The 25,298-nt window shown below is 31.0% G+C and overlaps 2 protein-coding genes across 2 annotated transcripts in view; one reads left to right on the top strand and one right to left on the bottom strand.

The window, feature by feature from the left end:
• Positions 1–2,495: 2,495 nt before the first annotated feature.
• On the top strand, positions 2,496–12,332 carry LOC129227654 (folate receptor gamma-like; the record flags this gene model as incomplete). The annotated part of the gene is given in 4 exon segments (XM_054862245.1): positions 2,496–2,693; positions 4,120–4,255; positions 7,889–7,968; positions 10,944–12,332. Coding segments are annotated over 4 exon segments (615 nt in total), but the record flags the coding sequence as incomplete, so codon positions are not given.
• Positions 12,333–16,976: 4,644 nt separating this feature from the next.
• Positions 16,977–25,298, bottom strand: part of LOC129227354 (adenylyl cyclase-associated protein 2-like) — a 30,547-nt gene continuing 22,225 nt past the window's right edge. The window contains exons 12-13 of the mRNA XM_054861901.1: positions 18,811–18,954; positions 16,977–17,360 (exon numbers count right to left, since the gene is read on the bottom strand). Coding sequence (XP_054717876.1) covers positions 17,280–17,360; positions 18,811–18,954 — 225 coding nt within the window. The 3' untranslated portion in view covers positions 16,977–17,279. The remainder of the gene's footprint in view (positions 17,361–18,810; positions 18,955–25,298) is intronic.

Raw genomic sequence — 25,298 nt, 5'->3', positions numbered from 1 at the left:
TATAAATAAACTGGCAAATTATTTTCCACTAAAAAATAAACAAATCATTACTGCCTTTAAGTATTGCAAGCCTTTTTGCAAAAATATTTACAATTACCGTGACGTTGCTTTTTCGCATACTGCTGATGATTTTCCATGTTTATGCAATCAGGACAATTTTAAGGAATTTGTCGATGCTGATCACAAGCACGTAATTACTGGTAATTTACATATTATAAAAAACACAAATGTCAGATATTTAATGAATCTCGGTGCAAAATTTAGACTCAACAGCACTTGCAAATTCAGTAAAGCAGTTCATATTTTTAAAGTTAACATTCTTCGATTCATTAAAAAAGTTGCATACTCGCACGCAATACCTTTTGAAGCATTCCAAGAATGGAAAGATCTATTAACCATTGAATTTAAAACTTTTTTAGCTAAACAAATTAGCAACGCAGAACACCAATATCAAAATTTGAAAAAAGATGAAATCGAATATATCAACAATTTAAAAAAATTCTTTGTCTTTGTTCCAATTGATAAAGCTGCCAATAATTATGGCATCATTTGCAAACATTTCTACGTTAAACAAGTCTTACAAGAACTTAACTCGTCTCTTTATTACGAAAAATCGAATCTTTCTACAGACGTGATTATTAAACAGTTTATTGCATACAATAAACTTTGCAAATCGAATTTTTCATACAGTTTTACAATTTCAAATTGTCAAAACCTGCCTTTCATATTTATGACGCCCAAATTCCACAAATCACCAGTTAAATTTCGTTTCATTTGTTCTACTACAAAAAGTTTTGGAAAAAATATCAACATCAAATTACAGTTTATTTTGAAAAAAATTTATGATTTTCTGAAGGTCAAATTTATGCATACGAGCTATTTCTGGTGCATTGACAACAGTTTCGAAATCATTAAAAATCTACAACGCACACCTAAATCAATTTACACATTTGACTTTGAGAATCTGTTCTGCAACATTCCCATCGAAGATTTATATACAACTTTGTTAAAACTTTTGATATATTTTGCATTGGTGAGGAATTGGGCATCGACAGGAATTTTTTCAATAGTCTTTGTCATTTCTGTTTCTTTAACAATTTTGTGTCTTTCAACAACTTTATTTTTAAACAAATACATGGAATTGGCATGGGCACCAACTATTCCAGCACAGCTGCTAATTTGTATCTCTTTTTCTATGAATTTAAATATACAGTACAGTATAATAAAAAACATGATATTTTCAGGTATATAGATGACATCCTTATCTTCAACAAAAGTATGGATGACATTTTCCCATTAATCTATCCACAAAATCTAAAGCTCACTAAAGCCAATGACAACTTTCTGTCTGCCGATTTTCTGGACATTTCTTTCAAAATTGTTGATTCTAACCTTTTTACAGATATCTATGATAAAAAAGATAACTTCAATTTTTACACAAAAAGTATGCCACATTGGTACAGTAATTTACATAAAAAGATCTTCATTAATATTATAATTGGACAGCTAAGCAGATTCTTTAAAATTTGTAGCAACAATTCTCAATTTAATAAACAAATCTTCAAATTTGCTGCAAATCTCTACTATTACAATTTTTATCCTGCCAATTTCACATTTTATTATCTTAATTTGTTCAAGAAATCTTTTCTTCAACAAGGACAGATTTAGTTTCCACCCAAACAACTGCGATTTGGCAACAGTGTAACTGGGTAACTTTGATGATAAAGAGTGCTGAAATCCTTTCGACAGGAAGGTGCTTTTTGGATGCCCTGCCCCAGCGACCTGTTCGATTGGCGTGGCATCGGATTTTCGTCTCTGGCAAATGGATACCTAGACATAGACATTGTTGTCGACGAAATGTTTGAAATCATGTGGTATGTAATTTTTTCTTTTTATTTTGCAGGTCAGAGCTGGGGGGTTGGTAATACATGACAGCATATCACTAATAAGCATACTATTTACATATATATAATTTATTGCATATATCCAAAAAATAAACATATATAACGTTTGATAATTTTCCTGCCTTCTATATTAAGCCTTATAAGTAGCTACACATATTAGTTCGTTAATTCAAATACATATACTTTTACTTTCTAATCAATTTTGCTGCATGTATGATACTGACCCGCACAGAAACCTTGCAGAATATTTAATATGCCAGCTGCTCCAGCTCTTCGTAAACGTAGCAGCAGTTTAATACCCATGATTTCATCAATTCTTGTTTTCCATGTTCCTAGTTTATTTTTTAACGTTCCATGTTCATTTTTGTTGTTGTTATTTTTGTTTATCTTTTTGTTACATACACTTTTTTCTGTGCTACCCGTGTATGTGAAACTACACATTTTACTATATATATATATATATATATATATATATATATATGCCCCCATAGCTTTTAATATTAAACTTGATATTAAAAACTGTTTTGCTCTGTAGAACATTGTTTTTGATCTTTGTTAATTTAAATACCCATAATTTTAAATTTGTTCAAGTGTGTACCCTGGAGGGATCATGCCTGCTGTACAGCTGATGTCACTGTTGATCTTCATGAAACAGATTTGTACAACTTTACCTTGGATCATTGTTATGATCAGCTTCACGTGAAAATGTCAAAAGAATGTCGTCGACACTTCAATCAAAATAACTGCTTTTATGAATGTGAGCCTAACATTGGTTTATGGGTTGTCAAGGTATGTATAGTCTTTAATCATTGTCAGTCTCATGCTAGGGGAACATTTTCCCTGATTTTTTTACTTATGTTATAGTTTCCAACTCATTAGAATTTTATGTGATTCCCAAACTTCAAAATAATATTCTAAATAACTGCAAAAGAAAGTCTCCCCCTTTTTTTTATCAAATGTTCTTTTAAAAAAATAAAGCAAACTGGATTTTTTTTCGTACTGAACTAATAAAACAGTATTATGTTGTAAGTATCAATCTATTCTATTTAAGACTAACTTATTCTGAAATAAAAATACCGATACAGTGAAATCCCATCACAGCATAGTCGAGACATTTGTTCATCGTAAGGAAATTCAAGCAATGTAAGGGAAATTAGATCTGGACTGAATTTAATTCATTGAAACTGATATTTCATTGTGTTGACCTGGTAGCAGAAAGTTTTTCAACAGTCTGTAACTCTGATCAATAGTAAAAAATAATTATTTGCGAGATAAACCAGCATTAGAATGCTCGTAAAATCTAAATCAGCACTGAGAAATGCTCAAAAAGAAGATGCTTATGCAAGTACATGCTATTTGTGAATTATATCCCAGAAAATATGGTACAAATCTTCATTTGCTGAAATTTGATTCTTATTTCCTTAAAAATTTTATGTTTTTTTCTTCTCCAACTAAGAAATAGCCTTCAGACTTTCTCGGGAATCTGGGATGCATGTCCTACGTCACACTGTTTCTGCACCGGGTGTGTTGAGATTCATTGCAACAGGATTTCATTGTATATGTTAAATACAAATTACAGATTTTTTTTCTCCTTTCTTGTTATGTTTACTTTTTCCAAAGTCAGATTCTGCTTTGTGTATGTAAATCAAGGGCTCAGAATTGGAGCCATGTAGGAAAATAACTCGCCCCCCCCCCCCCTGTAACAGTCCTGGATGGCGAATTGGATAGATTTTACCAAATGCAATGTCAAGCAGAATGTCTTTGGATTTTATTGTATCATATGGACTGTAAAACATATCATAAATAACTTCCAAAATGAGTGTTTTACAACATGTGATAAAAAAATTAATATTTTTGCTACTAAGTAACCATTAAAAAAAGCTAATTCATTAATTTGCAACTACAGTGGAATCTCAAATAGCAGTTTTTTTTGGGTAACCATATCAAGCTCTGAATGACATATATGTGTATTCAAGTATATAATTTATGCATATATGCAATAGTTGTCTCCTATTGTAATACTTATTGTTAAAAAAATTTCAATTAATAAGCGGCTACCAATTTCTCTGATTCAAGACATGGGAAAAACTGGATATTGAAAAAGAGTGAAACATTTTTGTAAGATTCATCGAAATTATAAGTTTTATAGAGTATTCTGTCTATTTTTATGCTATTAGTATTTAGTTTTGAATGTTTCCATGTTCTTTTACCTCAGACTACCAGACAGATAGCATCGGAAAGATTTTATAAAGTGCCTTTATGTGCAAGTGATTGTGAAACTTGGTTCAATGCTTGTAAAGATGATTATACTTGTGCCTATAACTGGCCCAGAGATTTCAAATTTTCTAAAGGTATGCTCTTGATACATTTCTTTGACTTTTTAAGGCTACATTTGTTTTCAATTGCTTAAAAAAACTAATACAGGGCAAGCACAATCAAAACATCATATTTTCAAAACTACTGCACATATTATAATAAGTGATTCACGAATATAAAGATATATAAACCAAGGTTTTTATTCAGGTACAAATATGCAGTGTGTGATCCTTTTGTTACACGACAAACGTCTAATCTGTTGTTTAATTTATGCAACATGCTATGTGATTTCTTTTTGTGGGGTTTGTTCAAAGCCCACCAAGCTTTTTAGCAACCTCTGTTGGTGGCAGTATTACAAAAACTTCTAGAATGCATTTGTGCAGCATAAGAATTATTGACGGTGTGATGCTCCAAAATGAGTGGAGTGAACTGGATTACAGATGAGATATTGTTGTGTAACAAAAGGCTCCTACATTGAGATTTTGAAATTGAATATTTTGCGTAACCTGTTCACACATTACACAGTTGTGTAATTGAAGTTATTGTGGGGGGGAAAAAAATTCCAAAACTCTGGTATGTATCTCTTAACTTTCATCTAACACTTATTGTAATATCTGCTGTAGTTTCAAAAATGATTTTTCAAAATCAGGTCCATCATTTGTGCCCACACTGTATTTTAAAGACATTTAAAAAAAAAGTTACTGAATTGTGCAAAAGCTATTTTCACCAATATTATGCTACTCATATTTTTTGGTTGCAATTTTTCAAATTTTTTACTTAATACTGGAAACAATGTACACTGCCCAGATGAGATGGATGCACTTACTGCTATAAAGTTCAAATATCTATGTAGTGTGTAACGTTTTATTATTATTTTTTTAAAGTTTTGTCTTGAGCACTGATAAGTTGTATTAGTGAAAGAACGCTTCATTTTTGACATCAAAATTCGCTAAAAGCATTCCTTGCTTATTTCTCAATATATTTTTAAAAATTCTATGTAAGGGTTGTGTACTTGAAAAACAAGTTCTTTGCTGTGGGCTCTATCTTTGTGCATCCTGAACAAAAATCCTATTTGTTTTATTTCATCTGTCTGTTGAGTTTTGTTACAAAAAGTTAATATACGACATTTATGAGAGATCTTTTTGAATGAAAGGTTTCAATGCTATAGGGGTGTCTGCCTATTTTAAAGATATCTTTATGTTGTTCTCAGGCTATGATATATAAGTAAAAGGCAAATTGCTTTTTGGAAACATGCCAACATTTAATATGTGCATTTTTGCCACAAACAAATGTTGCATGCTGTGTTTAAGATTTCAGTCCTTTAGCATCCTGAAATTTTAAAAATTATTTTAGAAATTGAAAGTTGTTTCAAACAGGCTAAGTTTTATTTGCTTTTTTTAAAAATTTTGTAACTTCTTTTTTTTTTTTTGAAATCATTGGTAGATTTAAATTTGTCTCATTCATTCATTTTGTCGTGTATTTTTAAGTATTATCAATGCAATTAATAACATTATGATGTATGAATCTAACTTTGCTTGTTGTTATTGCAACAGTTTTAGACCTGTTTGGAGTCTTTCCTTTAAAAAAAAAAATCAAACTGTCACCTTTATAGCTGAACCAGGGCTCGTACTCAATTTCAGAAATAAATTGAAGGAGTTTTAAAGGAGTAAAATGAGATTTTGAAGGAGTACTAATGGGCCGTCCTTAAATGTCACAATTTTTTTACATATTCGGCCCCTTTCCCCCTTTGTAACATTTCACCTTACTACTCCTATTGTCACATGTCATATTTTTAAAAACATATTGTTATAATAACTCTGATGCCACTTTCCCCCCCCCCTCTCTTCCCCTTGTCCCAATTTCATGAACCTGTCTCCCTCTCTAGGCATAATATCACTTCTTGACCCATTTTACAATGTCATAACTATGATTTACTAAGCATTTGTTTTTTTAACACAATCACTTAATATAGTACATCTACTTGTGTATTTTATTATCTTTAAATAATAATTAGACAAATTGACTTTTGCTGCTGATTGGAGGGAAAAACAATAATCATAAAAATTGAAAAAATAGCCAAGCACCATTTAAGCATGTTTTATTTCATTAATGAAATGTCTTAGTCATCTAATAATATTTTCACCTTCAACTTTTACGAGTTCTATGATCAATTTGTAAATCACATCTTTATGAAAAAAAATATATATACGAAATTACTACATAAAAATTGTTCTTGTTACGATGTTAAGTTGTTGATCGAAGTACTTTTAGTTACTATCATAGAGGAAAAGTATGTAGTAAACTAAAAAAGGAGTTTTGAAGGAGTCAAAACCAAAATGAAGGAGTTTGAAGGGCCCTTCAAAAAATAATCCTGAATGAAGGAGTTTTGAAGGAGTGTACGAACCCTGTGAACGAAGCTTAACTTGAAAATAAAAATGTGATTCTGAGATATGTTTTCAAATGCTACAAAATTCAACATGAAATCAGTTTATTTGCTTTGATTTTATTCAGTTTTCTAATTCATGCTTCTAACTATAACTTATTGCTAACCATAAACCTAAGTGAATCGTTTACCTTAATAGAATAAGTATAATTTGTATGAGACCCGAAATTTTCTTCCGAAAAATTGATGCAATGATTTTTGAACAGCAACATTTTGAATCAGATACCACAAGCAAAGGTATAGATTTTAATTTCCTGTTTTTTGAGTAGGTTATGAATTATTTTTTTGGAAATAAGAAAAAAGCTCATTTAGTTCAGTTTTATCTATCGAAAGTTGACGAAACTGCTTTTTTAAGAGTTATAGAAAATCTATTTTACTATTTATTATCTATTTTACAATTTGATTGTTTTTCTAAAAAAAGCTGTAACCATTTTGATGTCTATAACATATTCCTAGTTCATGTTAATAAAAATTTAAAATGTGTCTTAAAATTTTGTATGAAAATTTTTTCTATATTTTTTCTTCAGCTGTAATCAGTTTTAACCTATCTGTGGATGGGTCAAAAAAATCTGCTTTTATTTTCGTGGTCACTGTTTGGCCACTTTTGTGAAGCTAGTGACATTCTTGGCCACTTTTTAAAAGCTGAAAAATGAACTAGGTGATAAAATGGCGCATTCTGCTACCCTGTTCTAGATTTATCACTTGAGGGCATGTCAGGATTCTTGTGTTAAGATTGCAAGCTGGACTGTCTTGCACTATAGAATAAACTTATGCCTTTCTATAAAAGCATTTAAAGCCATTTTTTTTTGACCATTTTTTAAACCATCTTTTAAAATTATGTGATTAAGTCCCATTGTAGTTACTGACAGACAATTAATAAAATGAAGTAAAATTTGAAATTTGTTTTAAATTTGATTTTGTTTACTCCAAAATGTAAGTGAAAGCATTCGTACTCATTAGATTGGTCTCAACTGTATTGAGGAAACTCAAGAGAATTCAGAAAAGACAGTAGCTATCAAAATCCTGGATTGAAAGCAGCTAACATGAAAAATATTTCTTAGATTTTTAATGTTTGTTAGCTTCAGATTCATATGAATGCATTTATGTTTCCGGACATTTTAGTTTTTCAGTTTTGCTTTATATTAAAAGTTACATGATTGAAACTTTTCAATCTATGTAGCTGTTGTCATACTCAACTTTTACTTAACTTCTTTATTCTCAAAAGGTCACAATTCATGCAGGAAAAATTCTACTTGTCAGAAATTTGAACAAGTTTACTTATCAGCAAAGGATTTCTGTGAAAATGTAAGTAAAACATTCTTTTTTAATCTTAAAATGCTGTGTTTGATGCAAAAAATTTATGTTGAGAAAGAAACGTACAAGTTTTAGTCTTATTTTTTGCATGATGCTTACGTTTGACTGAATTAAGATTCTACAAAGTACTTATTTATTTTTCTAAAGTTCATTTCTTTCATACATTTACATAGCAATTCATTGACAGTTGATAATGTTCATTAATTTTGTAACTGTTAACTGTTAAAAAATAAAATTTTAAATTTAAATAATATAATGACTGGACACATGCTTTAGCTTGAACTTATATTTCATGATAAATAATAAAACAGGTGGACTGCTTCAGAAGGTAAAATCTTTATTTTCTGACAAAATAGCTGAATACAAATTTATTTAAGCATTTGATCTGTTGAAATTAAGTGCATGATGTACCCTTCTATGAGCAACTTTATAGCAATAAATCATTAAACTTTAAGTTTTTTACTGATCTATGTTATACTATTACTTAATTTCTGTAACTTTATTTCTTAAAACTATGAGGATATGTGCATGTTCTTGCTTCAGAACAATGGTAGGATATCTTACTGTTGTTTCTCGAATTAGATATGTTTACAGTTGCTCTGAAGCAAAATTTATGGTTCCTTTTTATTGAATGATTTGATTCGCTTTTCTTTTATTTTTTGTATTATGTCATTTTTAAGCCACTTCCCTTTGGAGTCAGTGGTATGTTTGCTTTGAATGTGATAACATTGTCTGTAACCCTTGAGGCATGTGCCTAACCCCTTTTGTTTTGATATGTTTTAACATTAATTAGCTTTAGACTTAATAAATTTATTCTAATTTTTTAATGGCTTGACTATTTGAACCACATTCGTTTTCAGCTTGGGAGGCGATGATGTAAATTAGAAAAAGAAGGAAGAATTATTTTGAATGAAAGTGGGGGGGGGGGGGGGGGGGGGGGGTTAGGACTTGTTGGTGATTAACGCATTGTAAAGGAATCTCAATTTCTCAAACTATTTGGCATATCAAGTACAAACTTGGCGGTTAGATTCAGGGTGTTGTCGTTTTTTTTGCGCAGTCTCATTGAGTTGGCTTTTGTTGTTTATTGTTCAGTGAAACAAGATATAGCGTTTCTGAGAGCATTTTCATGGTTCAAACGTATTATTCGATTTAGCGCAATTGTGACTCAGGGAAAGTTTGCGACTGAGTTTAAGCTTAAGACAAACAGGCTCACTTCTGAACTATATGTGGAAATTTTGGGAAATCAGTTCATTCCAGCAATTTAAAGTGAGCTGGATTTTGAAAGCATGTTGCTCATTCAAGACGGCGCACCACCTCATCGTTCCAATGAAGTGCTTTTTCTGCTTGAAGAGCACTTTAATGAGCAGATTTTGGCTTTAGGGTACTCGAAGTCTAAAAATATAGGAATTAATTGGGCATCCTATTCTCTTGACTTGAACCCCTTCGATTGATTTTTGTAGGGTTATATCAAGGACAAAGTTTACTCAAAACCTCAAGAGCATCAAAGACGTGAAAACTATAATTCAGACTACTATTGAAACTTCAACCCTTCAGCGAATGATGCAGGATTTCGCTATTCGTTTGCGCCATATTATAGCTAAACATGAAAGACATATCGAACGTGTATCAAACAAATTTCCATGTATTGTACTTTGTTATTGAATTTTTTGAATCTGTGGTTTTCGAGAGATTAATTTTTAACATCAGCACATTAATTATTAATCACCCTGTACCAAAAATAACATTAGTTGATATTTTTTGTTTTGTGTCAATTCTTAAATGTGTCATATAAATAATTTGCCTTTCCAGTTGTATTTCATCAAATTATTCCTCTTTTTGTTTCTCTGCCATTGATCATTATGTTTCTACATCAAGTTGAAAGCAATTTTGCTCATGTGTTAGTCATTATTTCATAAAATTGTATACCATAACTAATTGGTTTTAATTCAACATTTGACACAAATAGAACAAATAGTCTTGCTTTGTTAAACATTCATTAAGGATAAAATAATTTATGGTATTGTACTATGAGTAGTTTCCAAATGGCCAAATGTGGCAGCAGTAAATAAGATTGAAAATAAAAAAAAAGTGAAAAGCAAGACAAAAAGTATGCCAAGTGAGTACTTATAACGAACAATTACCTTAACATTTATTTACCCTTGAACATCTTTTATATCCCAATATTAACTCAATGTGTGTAAGCTTCCGTATGTAACTAGTTAATAATTTGGAAAACGTACCATAATCAGCACTCAAAATCATAAGCGATCTGCTGGACCAAGACCACTTAAAACTTAGTTATATGACCATAAAATGGAACTCACCAGTCCGTAGAAGCAGTGGTGAATTGCCATAAATCAAGCACAATCATTTTTTTAAAAAATTTATTTCTGTGTTAACAGCATTTTTTTTTTATGGTTGCATTTAGGTAAATTTTTCTGGGAGGTGAAATCAGTTAATGCTAATCATTGAATTGAAGCTAATTGGCTGCATTCTGGAATTTTTTTTAATATATAAATAGAAATGTGAGAAAAAATACTTTAAAATTATTTAAATCATATTTTCAATATTATCTGCATACTTATTAGCCCATAGCGGCAATAACTTTGTCAATGTCTATTGTTTTAAAACCATAAAACTGCTTCTCTGATGGTAATTTTTCGTACTTGATTATACATGCATCACGTTTTCAGTAACTTTATATAATATATTCTCTATCTGCTGCTAAGTAGCTGTTTTAAAAATATATACTGCATTAAAATGCCATCAATTTTTTACATGCAATAACTGCATATATTTGTTTTTGAAATCTAAAAGCATATAACAGTAATTGAGTTTAAATGTATTACCTTGTAATATATAGTTGTTTGAAATGTATGTAAATTTATACATAAAATTTTATGAGACCTTTGGTGAGATTTTGAAAACTATTTTTTAGAAAAGTAAGATCCTTTATTTTTATGTAGGTGTGGGATCACTCTTGGAAATATGTACCAGATGCTGAGCCATGCATGAGAATTTGGTTCAATAGCTCTGTAGGAAATCCTAATAGAAAAGTTGCAGAATATTTCATTTCAGAAAGATTTCCTGGAGCAGGAACAAGGAATATTATAAGCTTATGGGTCTTATTTGTAGGAATATTTTTAAATTTTAGTAGATATTTATGAAATTTTAATAATCACATTGTAGATACTTTGCTTGTTGAAAAGCTGCAAAATCTGCACCAGATTTTGTGAAAAAGTACAAATGAAAATATGAAAGCAATCTATGTTTTTAAAATTCAAGTTTTCAAATTTATTGCATCTACACCTTTAAATATTATAAAATTTTATCATGTACTAATGTTTTATGTTAAACTAATATATTACATTATTAATACAGAGTTCCCAGTCCTTAAACTCCTCGATTTTTTTTCTTGCCAACAAAGGGCTTTGGAAAAGTACTTGATTTTCCTGGTGGATTCTTGAAAACTTTTTGAAAATAAGTGGGAATACTTGCCAACTCTGATGTATTGCGCAAAAAATATGTATACACTTAGCTGTTTTTAAGTATCAGTCCTGAAGTTTTTTGAATTTCCACTGCATCTGTCCCTAAAATTTGCCCGTTGATGTTTTATACATGAGTCTACTTTGTATGCACTTATTTTATGTACTCTAATTCGGTAGTAGAGGGCTTGCATTTTGCCACACATACTCAAGAATTTTAATCTAGAATTTCTTAGGTATTTCATAATTTTGTAAGTTTGAAAATGGTTTAAAAAACTCAAGGCATTTAGGATGGGGATAAAACATTGAAATTCAAGATTTTTGATATTAAAATATACTGAACGTCGAAAATGTAGAAAGTTGCTTAAATTCAGAATTTCTGTCATTTTTAGAATTTCTAAAAATTTTGTGATCATATTGACTGTTAAATTTTTTAGTGCTATCTTAATTTTATTCAAGCAAACTTGGAATTGGATGATAATGGCGTTGATGTAAATGTTTTAGCTATATCCATTTTTGAAAGTAGGCAAGTCTGTGCACTCTAATTATGCAATAGTGTGCTAAAATATGAACTGCTATTTTCTAAATTAGCAAGGAAAAAAAATAGCTAAAAACACAGTACTTCAAAGCATGAAAACTAAATGTAGATGAAAATGAGTTCATACATCAAACGTTGGATATTTGACTTGAAAATTCATAGGTATAGGAAAGAAATGACATTGTTTGTATTTTTTCCTAAATATTTCTTAAGGAAGATAAATTATATTATGGTTTTCTTGAATAAGAGTGGAGACTCTATATTATTAATGTTATTTGTTTTACAAATGTATTTAATCATTTTTAATGTTACCCCAAATTACTTTTAAAAATCAGAAAAATTTCAAAATTCATTTTTGAAATTTTTATCAAATTTAATATTGCCTTGATGATGAAAAAATAGTTAATTTCTCACAAGTTTAATAATTGATTTTTAAAAAAATTCTATTTTAGCTGCTGTAAGTATTCAAGTATTAACTATATAAACAAAATTTTTATTACTTGTTTGAAGATAGTACTTAGATATCTATTTTACAATTTGTTTATGTAAAGATGTGGATCTGATATTAATTTGGAAAATTAAATTGTAATCAATTTATTAAAGCTGTGATAATGATTTCAGCATTTTAATTATAGAATGTTTAGTATTATATTTTATTCTGCATTAAGTTTTAAAACAGTTATTGTTACAGAATGTGATATTTTTATGTTTTAAAATGTGGTGCTAACATTTGAATACCCTGCATACATGAGATTTTTAGAAAAAATAAATAAAAGTTTTATAATGCCATGTTTGTTGATTTCACAAATGTTTCTAGTTGTAACTTTCTCCTCAAAACTGTTTTTCAGATTCCCTCCACCTCTTCAGTTAGGGGTCGTTCATAAATGATGTCACCCTTTGAAGGGAGAAAAGTGGAGGTTAGGGTGCTCCCCCCCCCCCTCCAAAAAAAAAAAGTCAATTTTTTAAAACTTTCATATTTTATATTTTTCTTTTTAGGTTAAAACAATTGTAAAAAAAAAAGATTTGGCAATCCGTGCCGACTTGCCCCTGAAAGTATAAACCAGTTCTGTGTACTAGGCCGAATAAAAAAAAAACGTAAGTTTGAAATTTTATACTGATAAAATGTTGTCCCTATAGCAGGGGCGGCATTTCAGTATTTCATTTGGGGGTCGAGTTTCTTAAATATGTATTGCAACAGTGAGGTCCCAAACACACATTAGCTAAGAGGAAGTGGTCATAAAATCGGTTTAGTATGAATAAAAATTAGTGTTTAGAAACAATTAAAATTTTGATTCACTTTTTAGTAAGTTATCATACAAAACATCTCGATACTAAAGTTTTTATACCTTTCGGAAAAGTTTTATTGCATGATTTTTGGAACTTGGAAGAGCAGGGAGTCGTATTACCAATCTATCAGTGCCCAGTGTCGTGCTATTTTGCCAGTACTGCTAAATAGATAAGTTTTTTTGCCTATTGTGCTTCAACAATAATTCTCTAACCTCCTGAGACAAAAAAAAAAAAAATTCTTTACTAGCTGAGTTGATTGGAATAATTAAAAAATAATTGAAGTAACACAAAGTTATGTATGAAAACACTTTTTATATATTGCTCTTCAAAATCACCCGGGCAACTTCAAAAATTGTGAGGGGCTTAATTTTTCATCATTGAATAATCTAGTCTCGTCGACGATCTCTGCTTCAATGAGATGTCATCTGCCTCCAGCTCTGTTATTCACGATTCCAGACTGATGATGAGTCCATAACAAGGACGAAACTGCAGTCTCTGGATGTGATAACCGGTCTGTCAGTTTATTGCTTGTAATTTTTCTTGCCTCGTGCTAAAAATTTTACTCATAATTGAAACGTTTTATTTTTTGCTTTCAAAATCCAATACAGATAATATAGAGCCAACGATACAGAAAAATAATTATCATCAAATCTTGTGTTGATTTCATTCGAAACTGAATCTATTACTTCATACAAGTATTAAAAAATCAATACTTGACTTCACATCACCATGTGGATTTTTGCCACTTTTTTTTTTTGGATTGAACTGTGGTTTGAATAGTCAGAAAGTTAAGGGTAGCGGATTGAAGATGTTTTGATAGGATGAAATTTTTTAAAAACTTTCCTCAATACAAACAAATTGAATAAAAATTCAAACGAAGTCATACATGCCAAAGGGCATGAGCTTCTCCATCATTGAAGGAATCGTTTTGCAATAATTCTTCCAGTAGTCAAATCACTGCTTTGAAGTTATGGACAAATGTTTTTATGGTTTTAACTCTTGAAGACTATCTTGTGTCACTCCTAGATTGCATAATTATAGAGCCCCATAAAAGATTTTTGTTTATGTTTTTTTTAAATTCAATAACCACATGCATTTTTTAAGAAGTTTCTATGAAAGCATATGATGCATGAGTGGCTGAAACGTGTTTCTAGCAGAAGAAAGCGATGAACACTCATTAAATAAATATACACTTAAAAAATGAGCGTTAAAGTGAATGTGAAGTATCAAGGAATTTTCTTGTGAAAACCATGCAGCCACACCACTTTGCACGTGCCTCTCATATTGGACATACCATCGATACACTGGGCACACAAGTATGAAATATTTAGCCTATATGAGGAAATGTCTTTTTTAGTCAAAATTAACCATTGTTCTCTATCAGTTTTCTATGTTCTGAAAAAGCCGGAAAATACTTCATGAATTTCTAAGTCATCGTCCAAATAACGGAAAACACTTTTTGTAGTCTGGGAATGTGTCGAGTTTCATCAAATAGTTGCTGAGAACCAGTGCGTTTTTTAATGAACATTGATTACCGACTTACATAAATTGAATTCAACAATTTTCTATCATTCTGCTCAAAAAATTTGGGGGTGTGACCGCCCCCTCTTGATCCCCCTATTTGCCGCCCCTGCCCTATATGTACCACAAAAATATTCATCCAAATTAAAAAATATTTAGGTGTTTGGCAGTAGGCCTAAAATTTATTTAAAAAATTTTTTAATTATCTTTTTCTACTTTTAAAAATTTACATATAAATTGGAATAAAGTATCAAGTTTAAAAATTATTTGCGAACACATTTTCAAATGAATAATAATAAAAAATATTTTTAAAGTGAAAACTTTAACTTAAACTCCATATTTTGAGTACTATGTGGGAGACTTAAATATTGCAAGAGAGCAAAAATGTCTATTCAACACTAATTACTGACTTTGCTCTTCTATTTTTCAGCTTGATAGCTTCTTAAAATTTACCATACATTTAAAAAAAAAAATAAAAATCAAGTTTTTGAAAAACATTACAAATTTCAGGCTTCTTGCTGGAAGCCTGAATATTTTTTAATTTGGATAAATATTATTGTTGTACATGTGTCTATAGGGGCGACGTTTTACCAACATGAAATTTCAAACTTCTAAAAAAAAATCTGATTCCGTCTATTACACAGTGCTGTTTTACACATTCAGGCGCAATTCAGCATGGGTTGCTGTTCAAATAATATTAAACTTTTTTTTACAATTGTTTTAACCTAAAAGGAAAAACATAAGAGGGTGTGCAACTTGAAAAATCGACTTTAATTTTTTTTTTTGGGACACCCTACTGGGGAGTCTCTGTAAACTTTCTGAAACTAAATATGTAATATTTGGCATCGTGCCTTAGCTACAAACTTAAGTCGACTGAATAATTAGATTCCTTTGTTTTAAACTATTTTAGCAAAAGAATGCATTTTGAATAAATTTATTAACCTGTGACAAATCTTGATTCCAATCGGGTAAAATTTTAATGCCAGAAAGAATCTAAACCATTACTTCTGTTTGGAAATCACTGTCAGCTAGAAAAGGTTGGGGAGGGAGGTGGGGACTGAATAATACAGAATTTCTCTATTTTAAAAAGAGCTTGTAAAGAAAAAGAAATTGCATACAGTTTCGTATATGTTACAAGCAGAGGTGCAGCCAAAGTGGTTCATAATATCCCCTTCTAAACCCTTGTTTTGAACACTATTATAAGTCCTAAAGCTATTCATGTACATGTGTGGCAGTGTTGTAGCCAAGAGGAGGGCTCATGGAGTCTAGTCCTTCCCCAAAATAAGTGCACTAATTCAAAAATTTGTTAGTTTTTAAAAATAATTTCTTGTAGATCTTAAGGCAAATTACTGCCTTACTACCTCTCCCTTTTTGAAGTAACTATGCAGAAAGAAATTTTACAGCATTTTGATAAGATCATTTTTGCAAGTTTTACTAGAACCTGCTACTTTTCATTGAGAATATTTGCTTTATTAATTGTGATGAAATATTTATTATTCCAGATTTGTTATTAATGATTTTACTAGCTTACCCATGAAAGCATTCATGTTCAACAGAAGAAATTCAGAAACCCAGTTAAGATTTCTTTGAACAACGTAAAAATGCGACTTGCTTATTTTCCACTGATAGATAGCCAAGACAAAATGAATTGAAATCAATGCCCCTATTTTGTTAGGATATTTAAAAAGTTATGTTGCGATTTATCCTGTTAAAATTAATGTCTAATTTCCTTAACAACAAAACTGTAGATCAGAATCCTACAATGAGTTCAAATTTTATATTCATGGACATTTTGGATCAGATTCTGTATTCCAACAATATTTTTTTGGCTGTTGGGTATGTTGAACTCCCTTTGACAACCATTTGCATCATTAACAGGGCACTCAAACCAACTGAATCAATGGGTCTCCAATTCGAAACAGAATAAATCGCTTTTTTCGACAGAGTAACCAAAATGTGAAGTCTTTATTATTCGCCAAAAGAGGTGAAAAAATATTTTTCAAACAATGCCTTACTTATGAAATTAAAGTATTGAAGTTATAGTGCTCCCTCAAAAAAAAAACCTAAGGAATGATTTTCTTATTTTTATTTCATCCTGATATAATTTTTGCAACACAAATCAGATCAACTAAGTTGTTGTACATTACATGCATTAAGGCTTTTAATAGTGAAATGAAGATCAAATTTTATTATAATTAAAAGCATACAAAAAAGTCTATAAATGACAAGAACACAAAATATTGAAATCAAAACGAATTCACCAAAAGATATAAAGTTCAGTAGCAAATTTAAATCAAAAACAAATCAATTTTAACGTACTACAAAAAAATGCATGAATCATTTTTTAAAAATCACTCGGAGGTCTGGGGTAATTGAATCTTTGAGAAATTACAAATTGTTTATTGAGGTCTAGGCCTGCAGTTATTTGGCAGTTATAATGCTGCAGGAATGGAAAACTTTGAGAAGAACTTCTAAACCTTGTCAACAATTTTAGAGACCAATTTTTTACCTTGGATTGATGTTTCAATCTGTTCAGGCACTGGGAGTTCAATCTGCAAAACAAAGTTGCTCTCATTAATATCATTGAATAACTTGGAATTTCCTGTTTGTTTAAGTGCATTCAATATCAATGAAAAGCATGCTGTGTAGAACAAAATGTTACTGAAAAGTCAATTTGAGTCTTTGAAATAATCATCTTTCATGGCCTGAACACTTTTTGGAGTTAAAAAGAATATACTGGTTTGGCCTATATTTTTTACAGACTAACTTCTAGTAATAAAGGAATTTTCAGATTGGAGCAAGGAGAAGACAATAAATAGAGGCTTTCAAGAATCGTTACAGAAAGTAATGTTTCTTAACATCATGCTAGGCATGACAGGCCTCTTCGGGCTCTGGCCCTTTTCAACAACTTCTCCCTACCTTCTTAACAGTCACAGATCTCTAATTTATTAATTCTAGTCTAGAAGTTTGAATGTAGATGCTGTCTGCTAACGTCCAATCAAGACAAATCTATCTAGATGGGGGAAAATTTAACGTCCATGCTTCATCAATTTCGACTCTGCTTAATTTAGAGGCTAACATACATCTGCAAAACCTGGCATCTCTGAAAACTAACCCAAACTGTTCGTTCATGGGAAGGGGGTCACTTTTTACCCCCCCCCCTTTTAAAATGGTTTTCTGTTCCGCCCCTGCGCAACACCAATGACTGATGTTGATTGGCTGATGCACTACCCTTCTTAACCACTAAGAAGCAGACTTTAGAGCAAAGTGACATGAATTTCTGCTTCTTTGAAATGGACCTCGCTTTTTTTCATGGGTGTTTGTGTTATTCTTTCACCCAAGGGTGCCCATATAGGGGGGCAAGTGGGGGCTCAAGCCCTTCCCCCAGGAGCTAGAATTTCCTTGCTTTTAGTACTTTTTTCTTTGTAAAAATGCAAAAACATTTCTTCTCCAGCCATTAATGAATAATTTACTAAAAAATGTCAAATTTTAATCACTCTAATCTTGCCCTGAAATCGGTTCCCATGGAGAAAATATCCTGCTGAACCATCGTTACAATATCTGAGCCCCTCCCCCTGCATTTTGGTATATGGGCGCCCATGCTTTCACCCATCCCTTCATTACAACCAACACTTACAACCAAGCCACCACGCCCTTAAGAAGCTGAATTGTGGTTATATTAAGTCTCTTACAGAAATTGAATAAATTTTGTTTATTAGTGCAAGACTTAAGAAACTGTATATTACAAAATCATACTCATATTTGTATTGCATTGATGAGAAAGAAAAAAAAATGCTAGGAAAAGGAATTATCAATAAAATATTATTTTTACTTAAAAATCTTTTCATTTTTTTAACAAACTGGTGTTTGCCAACATAAATAAAATATCTATTTTAGATCCATTTGGAGCAAAAAATTGCAGCATCACAGTTGTTTTTAAGTGTTTTTCATAAATAATATTGCTAATTGTTAATTGTTCAAAACATAAAAAAGTATGCTTACATAATCGCCATCAGATTCCAATAAGCACATGTTGCAAGAAGATGATTTTGATGATATAACTTGCACATCACGAGCAGGTGCAGAAACAAATATTTGAATACTATCGCAACTGTCTAAAGAGATGATAGGAACCTTTCCATTACACTAAAAGATAAAATATTCAATTAGTAGTGGCTGAAAATTAAAAAATGTAACATGGTAAGAAATCATTGAATTTCGTGTAGAAAAACAGTCGATGAACATTGACTGCACATTATTGTAATAAAGAGATTACAGAATTATTTCCAAATACAAAATTTATGGTCAAAATTATACGCATACATGAGGGAAAGTCATCTTTACTACAGAAAAATCCTTTTTTTTATTATTATTATGCAGAAACATGAGTCAATATGAATTTGATGGGAAGAAACAAAGTAATTAAATTAAAATACAGTCGAACTTGCTTATAAGGAGCTCAAAGAGATTGTGATATCTGCTCATTATAAGAGTGCTCGTAAAAAGCAAGTTCATGAAAAAATCCTAAAAATTCATTATAGTTGCTTTTTTTTCTTCATCTTTTTTAATCACTCATCTAGTAACAAATAAGTTGGTTATTTTGTTTTGAACTGTCTGAATGTCTCTTTCTTATGTCATTGTTTTTGAGGAATGCACATGTACACATATATTGAATTGTTAAATGTTTCTTTACCCAACAAATTGAAAAAAGTGCTATCATTGCTTGTTCTCAGGATTGATGATTTAACACTAACTTTGGAATGTTAAAGAAAATTTACCAAAAAAGGATAAACTGGGCTGGAAATCAATAAAATTTTTACGAATCACAAAAATATTGGCGGGGTTTGCTCGTTAAAAGCTAGTATGACATTCCCATAGACTTAATGTACTAACCAATCATCTCTAAATTTGGGTCTTGTTAAATCAGGGCTCATTATAAGCGAGTTCGACTGTATAATAGGAGGAAAAGAGAGCAATATTTGACCCAGTGCAAGAAGAATGATGTTTGAGGGCAAGATACAATTTTGAACTGTACAGACTTTATAAGAAGTCGTGAATAACATAGGTCACCTTTAGTAATAGAATGTTAAAATTATGAAGAAATAATCGAATAGATTTCAAAACTGAAGCTGGAAGTTGCTCTAGAAAGTAAAAAAATAACTTGATTCTTGGAACTGCTTTTAAGCATAATGTTTTAAGTCTGTGTAAAAAGATAGGAAAAATGACACACAACCATATTTATTTAGTTTACATTTTTGAAAAAAAGAAAAAGCACTTAAAATTAAAAGCGGAATATATATACCGTTGCACAAATATGATATTAATGTAATGTATGCAATTGCCATTAAGGAGCGTCGGTCCATCAAAATTCATATTTGTAATTGAATCAGGCTTGCATATGATTTTATCTTTTGTTTTCATGAGAACTTCAAAAATTATGTCTAAAAGTAGTATCAATGGTGTTCCAAGAATAAAAGTGTAAGGTTTTTTTTTAAAACTTTTCAGAGCAGTTTTGAAGTCTTTTTTTTTTTTTCAATATTATTTTTCCCTTCTATTCAGTGTAAATAAATTTCAGAAATAGCATGATGAATGACCATGAATTATCATCACAAAACTTCCCGTTTCTTCTTCATATAAATAATCCATATCAAAAAAAAAAAAAAAACTTATCATGAATAAAATTATAAGCAATTGGCACTAAAACCTAATCTTGGTTCCTCTCTGGAATTTATTTGTTTGCAATGTGATTAGAACCATTTACATGTTAATGGTTTTCTTATCTAATTTATATTTCATTAAAAATTTAAAAAATTCAAATATTTCCCACATAGCTAGTAATGAAGTCTTTTGTCTCTTCACTGTGAAAGTTGAAGATAAAAATACCACTAGAGCAATGACAGTGAATTTCATGATAGCTTCAGAGAAGTCTCTATTCAAAAATTTCACTATGACTACTATTAATAGCACTGTTTTATGGCAACCATTTTCTTTCACAATGGGTTTTATATTTAACTAAAGGACCCGACAGACGTTGTTCTGTTCAAACTTTGTAAATTGAAAAGATAAAAAATTTCAATCAACTATCAAGTGTTTGAACCATTTTCTTGAAAAAAATAAATAAAAAGAAAATGATTTAAGCTGCTTGGTGTCAGAATGCGTATAAAAAAGCGTTTTCAGATATTAAGTGTAAGAAACTAACTACCCATCTAGAACAAACGGGAAATCCTGCTGCAACATCCCCCCATATGAAAAAGAATAAAACAATCAAAAGGATATCGTTTAAGAAAATGATAAATGTAGAAACAGTTTTCTGAATAAGCGAAAATCGCTCAACCCTCCCCCCTGCAGACATAAAATAAAAAATAAACATTCTTCAACTAAAATGACTCAACAGTCTTTAAAAACGAAAAAAAATATTTGCAATTTGAAATATTTCGCCAAATAAACAAAAAATAGAATAAATCACATTAACAGTAGTTTTAAAATATAAACAAATAATCACGCAACTCTATTGTTTATAGCCAAAGTCGCCAAGCCACCACGTTACTGTAATCCAACCGATGAGCGAGCAAAGCTAACTCCAACCGATTAGCGGTATGTTTTTTTTTTTTTTTTTTGAACAAAAACTTTTAAAACTTCATATATTGCTTAATTTGTTCTTTCCACCAAAGATAAAGATCTTCCACTGCACTGATCTTTTGTGTACAGAACTACCCTGTTGTAATTTATCCGGACGAAAATGAAATTTGTTTCATCTTTAAATTCCATCACCTTTTCCTTTAATAATGTACTGATTAGTTTGATAATCCTTAAAGTATTCTTGATATTGGTGCCAAAACTCAGATGGATTTGAGCCGAGAAACAAATGTTGCTAGGTCCGGTACTTTCTGATCATTTGGTTAGAAAAACCTAAAACACCGATCCGGTCAACATGGTTCAACTACGACGACAGAACACACGTTTTGCGTGAACCTTCCAGTACTTTACTTTAAAATATATCACGGGACCTAAAATCGTTGCTTTTAAGAAATTAAAGCTTCACTCTCTCTACGTTTTATCTATTCTCAATTGAAATATCACAGTAGGAAATTTCATTAGAAAAAGGAGAGCTGACTTTCTTATTGTCCTTTGGCAACGGGTTAAATATTTATATCAGTTCTCGCTCAACAATAGATTAAAATAAATATTAATCATTTGGGAGATATAACCATCCAATGTTTTAATTAATTAATTTATTAACAAAATCGTTTCGGATTCGATCCATCGCGCTTCTAAACCATGCTTGCCACAAAATTACACACAAAAAATTTGATCAAAATCGGTCCAGCCGTTTAAAAGCCTTATGGTGACAAACGTCCGCACAGAAGATTTTTATATATTAAGATAGGGAAATCAATAAAATTTACTGTTTTATACACATAACTCTTTTTTATAGAGAAAATATGGTCAAACAAACGTATGGGACAAAAGTTAGACCATCCTCTATCCATTAGAAAAAGAATCATCAAAATTGATTCACTGAGACATGAGCTAACAAACAACAAATCGCTTTATGTATGAATATAAAATTAGAAGAGTTCTTTTGATTTCTCAGGATCCCATCAGATCATCGAAACAAAATTGACAGCTGCATTTATACCTATTCAAAGTTGCTAGAGTAGCAGCTTTAGCATTTTCTAAAACCATATTGGACAGACAATTCCATAAAAAGCAGGAGAAAATTCTCTGGAAGCAAAAGCTTGAACACTAAAACAGGAGAGTTGGCATGTCTGCATTCAGGGGTCTGGCCAGAGGAAATTTGGGTCCGTTAACGGACCCTTCACAAAAATCCGATCTACAAAAACGGACCTTTCACAAAATCCCGACCAACCAAAACGGACCCTTCACAAAATTCTGATAAACAAAAACGGATCTTTCACAAATTGTTTATTGGGAGAGCAAATCTCAAATCAAAATAACGCAGCATATTTCCAACGATAATGTTTGAAACCTTTTTTAAAGTTAAATTAGAGGTATCAACTTATACAAAATCTGCTAATTTTGCAAAAGAAAAAAAAGGCGCTCTTGCAGTGCTCCTGGCTCCTGCAAGCGATAAATAACTACTAAGGCCAAATAAATATAATGCTTGTTGTTGGTTTCTATGAAAGAAATTAACAGCTGACAGTCAGTTTGGTTTATAATTTTGCTTGTTTGTTTTATGCAGCGGTGTTGTTGCAGACTTCTCTGAACCAGCTCATGATTTAATAAACAATAATATACAGCGAAATGAACTTAGAACTGCCAAGGATAGTAGGAATGGGAGGGGGGAATGTGATCGCTTCAGAAAGGGTTACCAACTTTAAACTTATCGCCACTTAGCCACTTAGCGTCTGGCAGGTGCAATGTTTCAACTCTTTATCGCCGGCGGGCGATGTTTAATTGTTATTTTGGAAGAAAGTTATATGGGTTTGATTTTTCGATGCTAAAAAGGATAATTAATTTTAAATAAAATCTTATCTTTTTTTTCTTTAGATGCCTACATTTTGAAAAGCGCTATCTTTTTACAGTCGATATGAGAATCATACTTTATTCTTTTTTTAAGCTAACTTCGCTTTATTAGGATGTAAATAAATGAAAAGTCTCTTTATTTTTGTAACAACGCTTATTTTAAGTTTTTAAAGCGGAATTCAATTTTCTTTGAGGAGTCGAAAATTTAAATGCTGAATCGATGGTTCATTTTTTACTTTATTTATTTTTTTTTATTCAACTGTGTCCAAAAATTAATGATATGTTTATCATAGGACTCTAAAGTGCAATTCTAAAATAATTTTATCAGAAATATTTATTTTACCAGCCGATTCTATACTTTTGCTGTTTTCAGTTTGAGGATTGCAATCTCTTTGCATCCGCTATGGGAATCTGATTTTTCGAATTTTTGATGTTTTGTACGCTTTGTTAAGAGGTAAACAATTTAAAAATTTTTTATTTTTTTAAAAATCATGGAGTTTGAGTTTTAAACGAAATTCTGTGCTTTTTAACAATGTCTTGGCTTAAAAAGTTAAATGCTGAACCCCTGCCTGAATTTCTTTATTACAATTATTTTAAATACTATACAAACACATTTCTAGTATAATTTAACATAATGTAGAATGGTAAATAAATATTGATACTTGAGGGGTGCCCATCTCCCAGACAGCGATGCCGCCCTCCCGTACCCCAATACTCGAAAAACACTCAAAAATGATATTCTCAACAGAAAAGAGGGAAAACACTCAAGATTAAGTGTCAATGATGCAGTTTGCACCATCTCAAAATTAAAAAATTTCGTTTTTTACAAAAAAAAAAAAATTTTTTTTGCAAAATTTGATTTTTCACAAAATTAATTTTTCACAAAAATAATTGATTTTTCACAAAAAACGGACCCTGTGAAAATTCCTGGACAGACCCCTGGCATTTTTAATGACAACTTTAAAATCATTGAATAAAACAATAACACACGCCAACATTTTTTTCTTCGTTAAAAAGTGTTTCAAGTTTAATAGGTGCCCTATAGTAAATGGGGTGTGCTGATCAAGAATCTGAGCTTAGTTGATTTCCAGTACATCAGGTTTTCAAGAAAAGTGTGTTTGAAATTATCCATAGAAACTGTCAAAAATACTGAGAGACTATTTGATAAAACTATATTTAATAGAAAATTCCTACAAAATTGAGTTGTTCATAAAAAAGGAACAATGCCGTATTATCTACATTAGACAATCCTTGGTTTTTTTTTTTTTTTTTTTTTTTTGAGTAAATCGGTTTTTTTCGTTTTCTTCATTGGTTTTGTCGTTTGAACTTTGATCCGGTGATTGCTATTGGATGCTTGGAAAAGGTGGAGGAATGGGAATTCCTGGTTCACGAGGTACAGATTGTGCAGCAGACAGTAAATCAGGATACTGAATTGTATGTTTATTTTTCGAATTTAAACCCTTGACATCGCAGGAGCAAAAGTAAAAGTCATCTCCATGGTTCCCCCCCCCCCTTATATACCATAGAAAAGGGGGCAAAAAGGTAAATAGCTACGTGCACCTTTTGTCCATTTTTTTCAGTAACTAAGCACTTGGTGTGGAGTTCAAAGTTTGTCCTGATCACTAAGCTTATCGTTAAATCACCACACATGTAACAAAATCTATTGGGACTGTTTCTACACTTTTCTGATGAAAATATGACGCACTAAACACTCAGAAAACAAAACACAACTTGATGCTTCAAACAATTGACGCTAACTATTTCAATAACAACTGCCGAAACCGTCAAGTTGACTTTGACAGATGAGAAAAAGTGTTGTCACTGAAATGAAATAAACATAACATTATACAGTGAAACCTGTGTAAGTTGACCACTTGCGGTGCAGTACTTTGGTGGTCAACTTAGACAGGTGGTCAACTTATAAAGGGGGTAAAGATTTTTTTTTTGGAATTCTTGCACCATGACACCTTTTGTAAATCTTGCAATTGACACCTACTCTTTCT

This window comes from Uloborus diversus, chromosome 8 (genome assembly GCF_026930045.1).
Source record: "Uloborus diversus isolate 005 chromosome 8, Udiv.v.3.1, whole genome shotgun sequence".
Lineage (NCBI taxonomy): Eukaryota > Metazoa > Arthropoda > Arachnida > Araneae > Uloboridae > Uloborus > Uloborus diversus.
The sequence above is the reverse complement of the archived record's forward strand: the minus strand, read 5'-3'. Positions and strand labels throughout refer to the sequence as shown.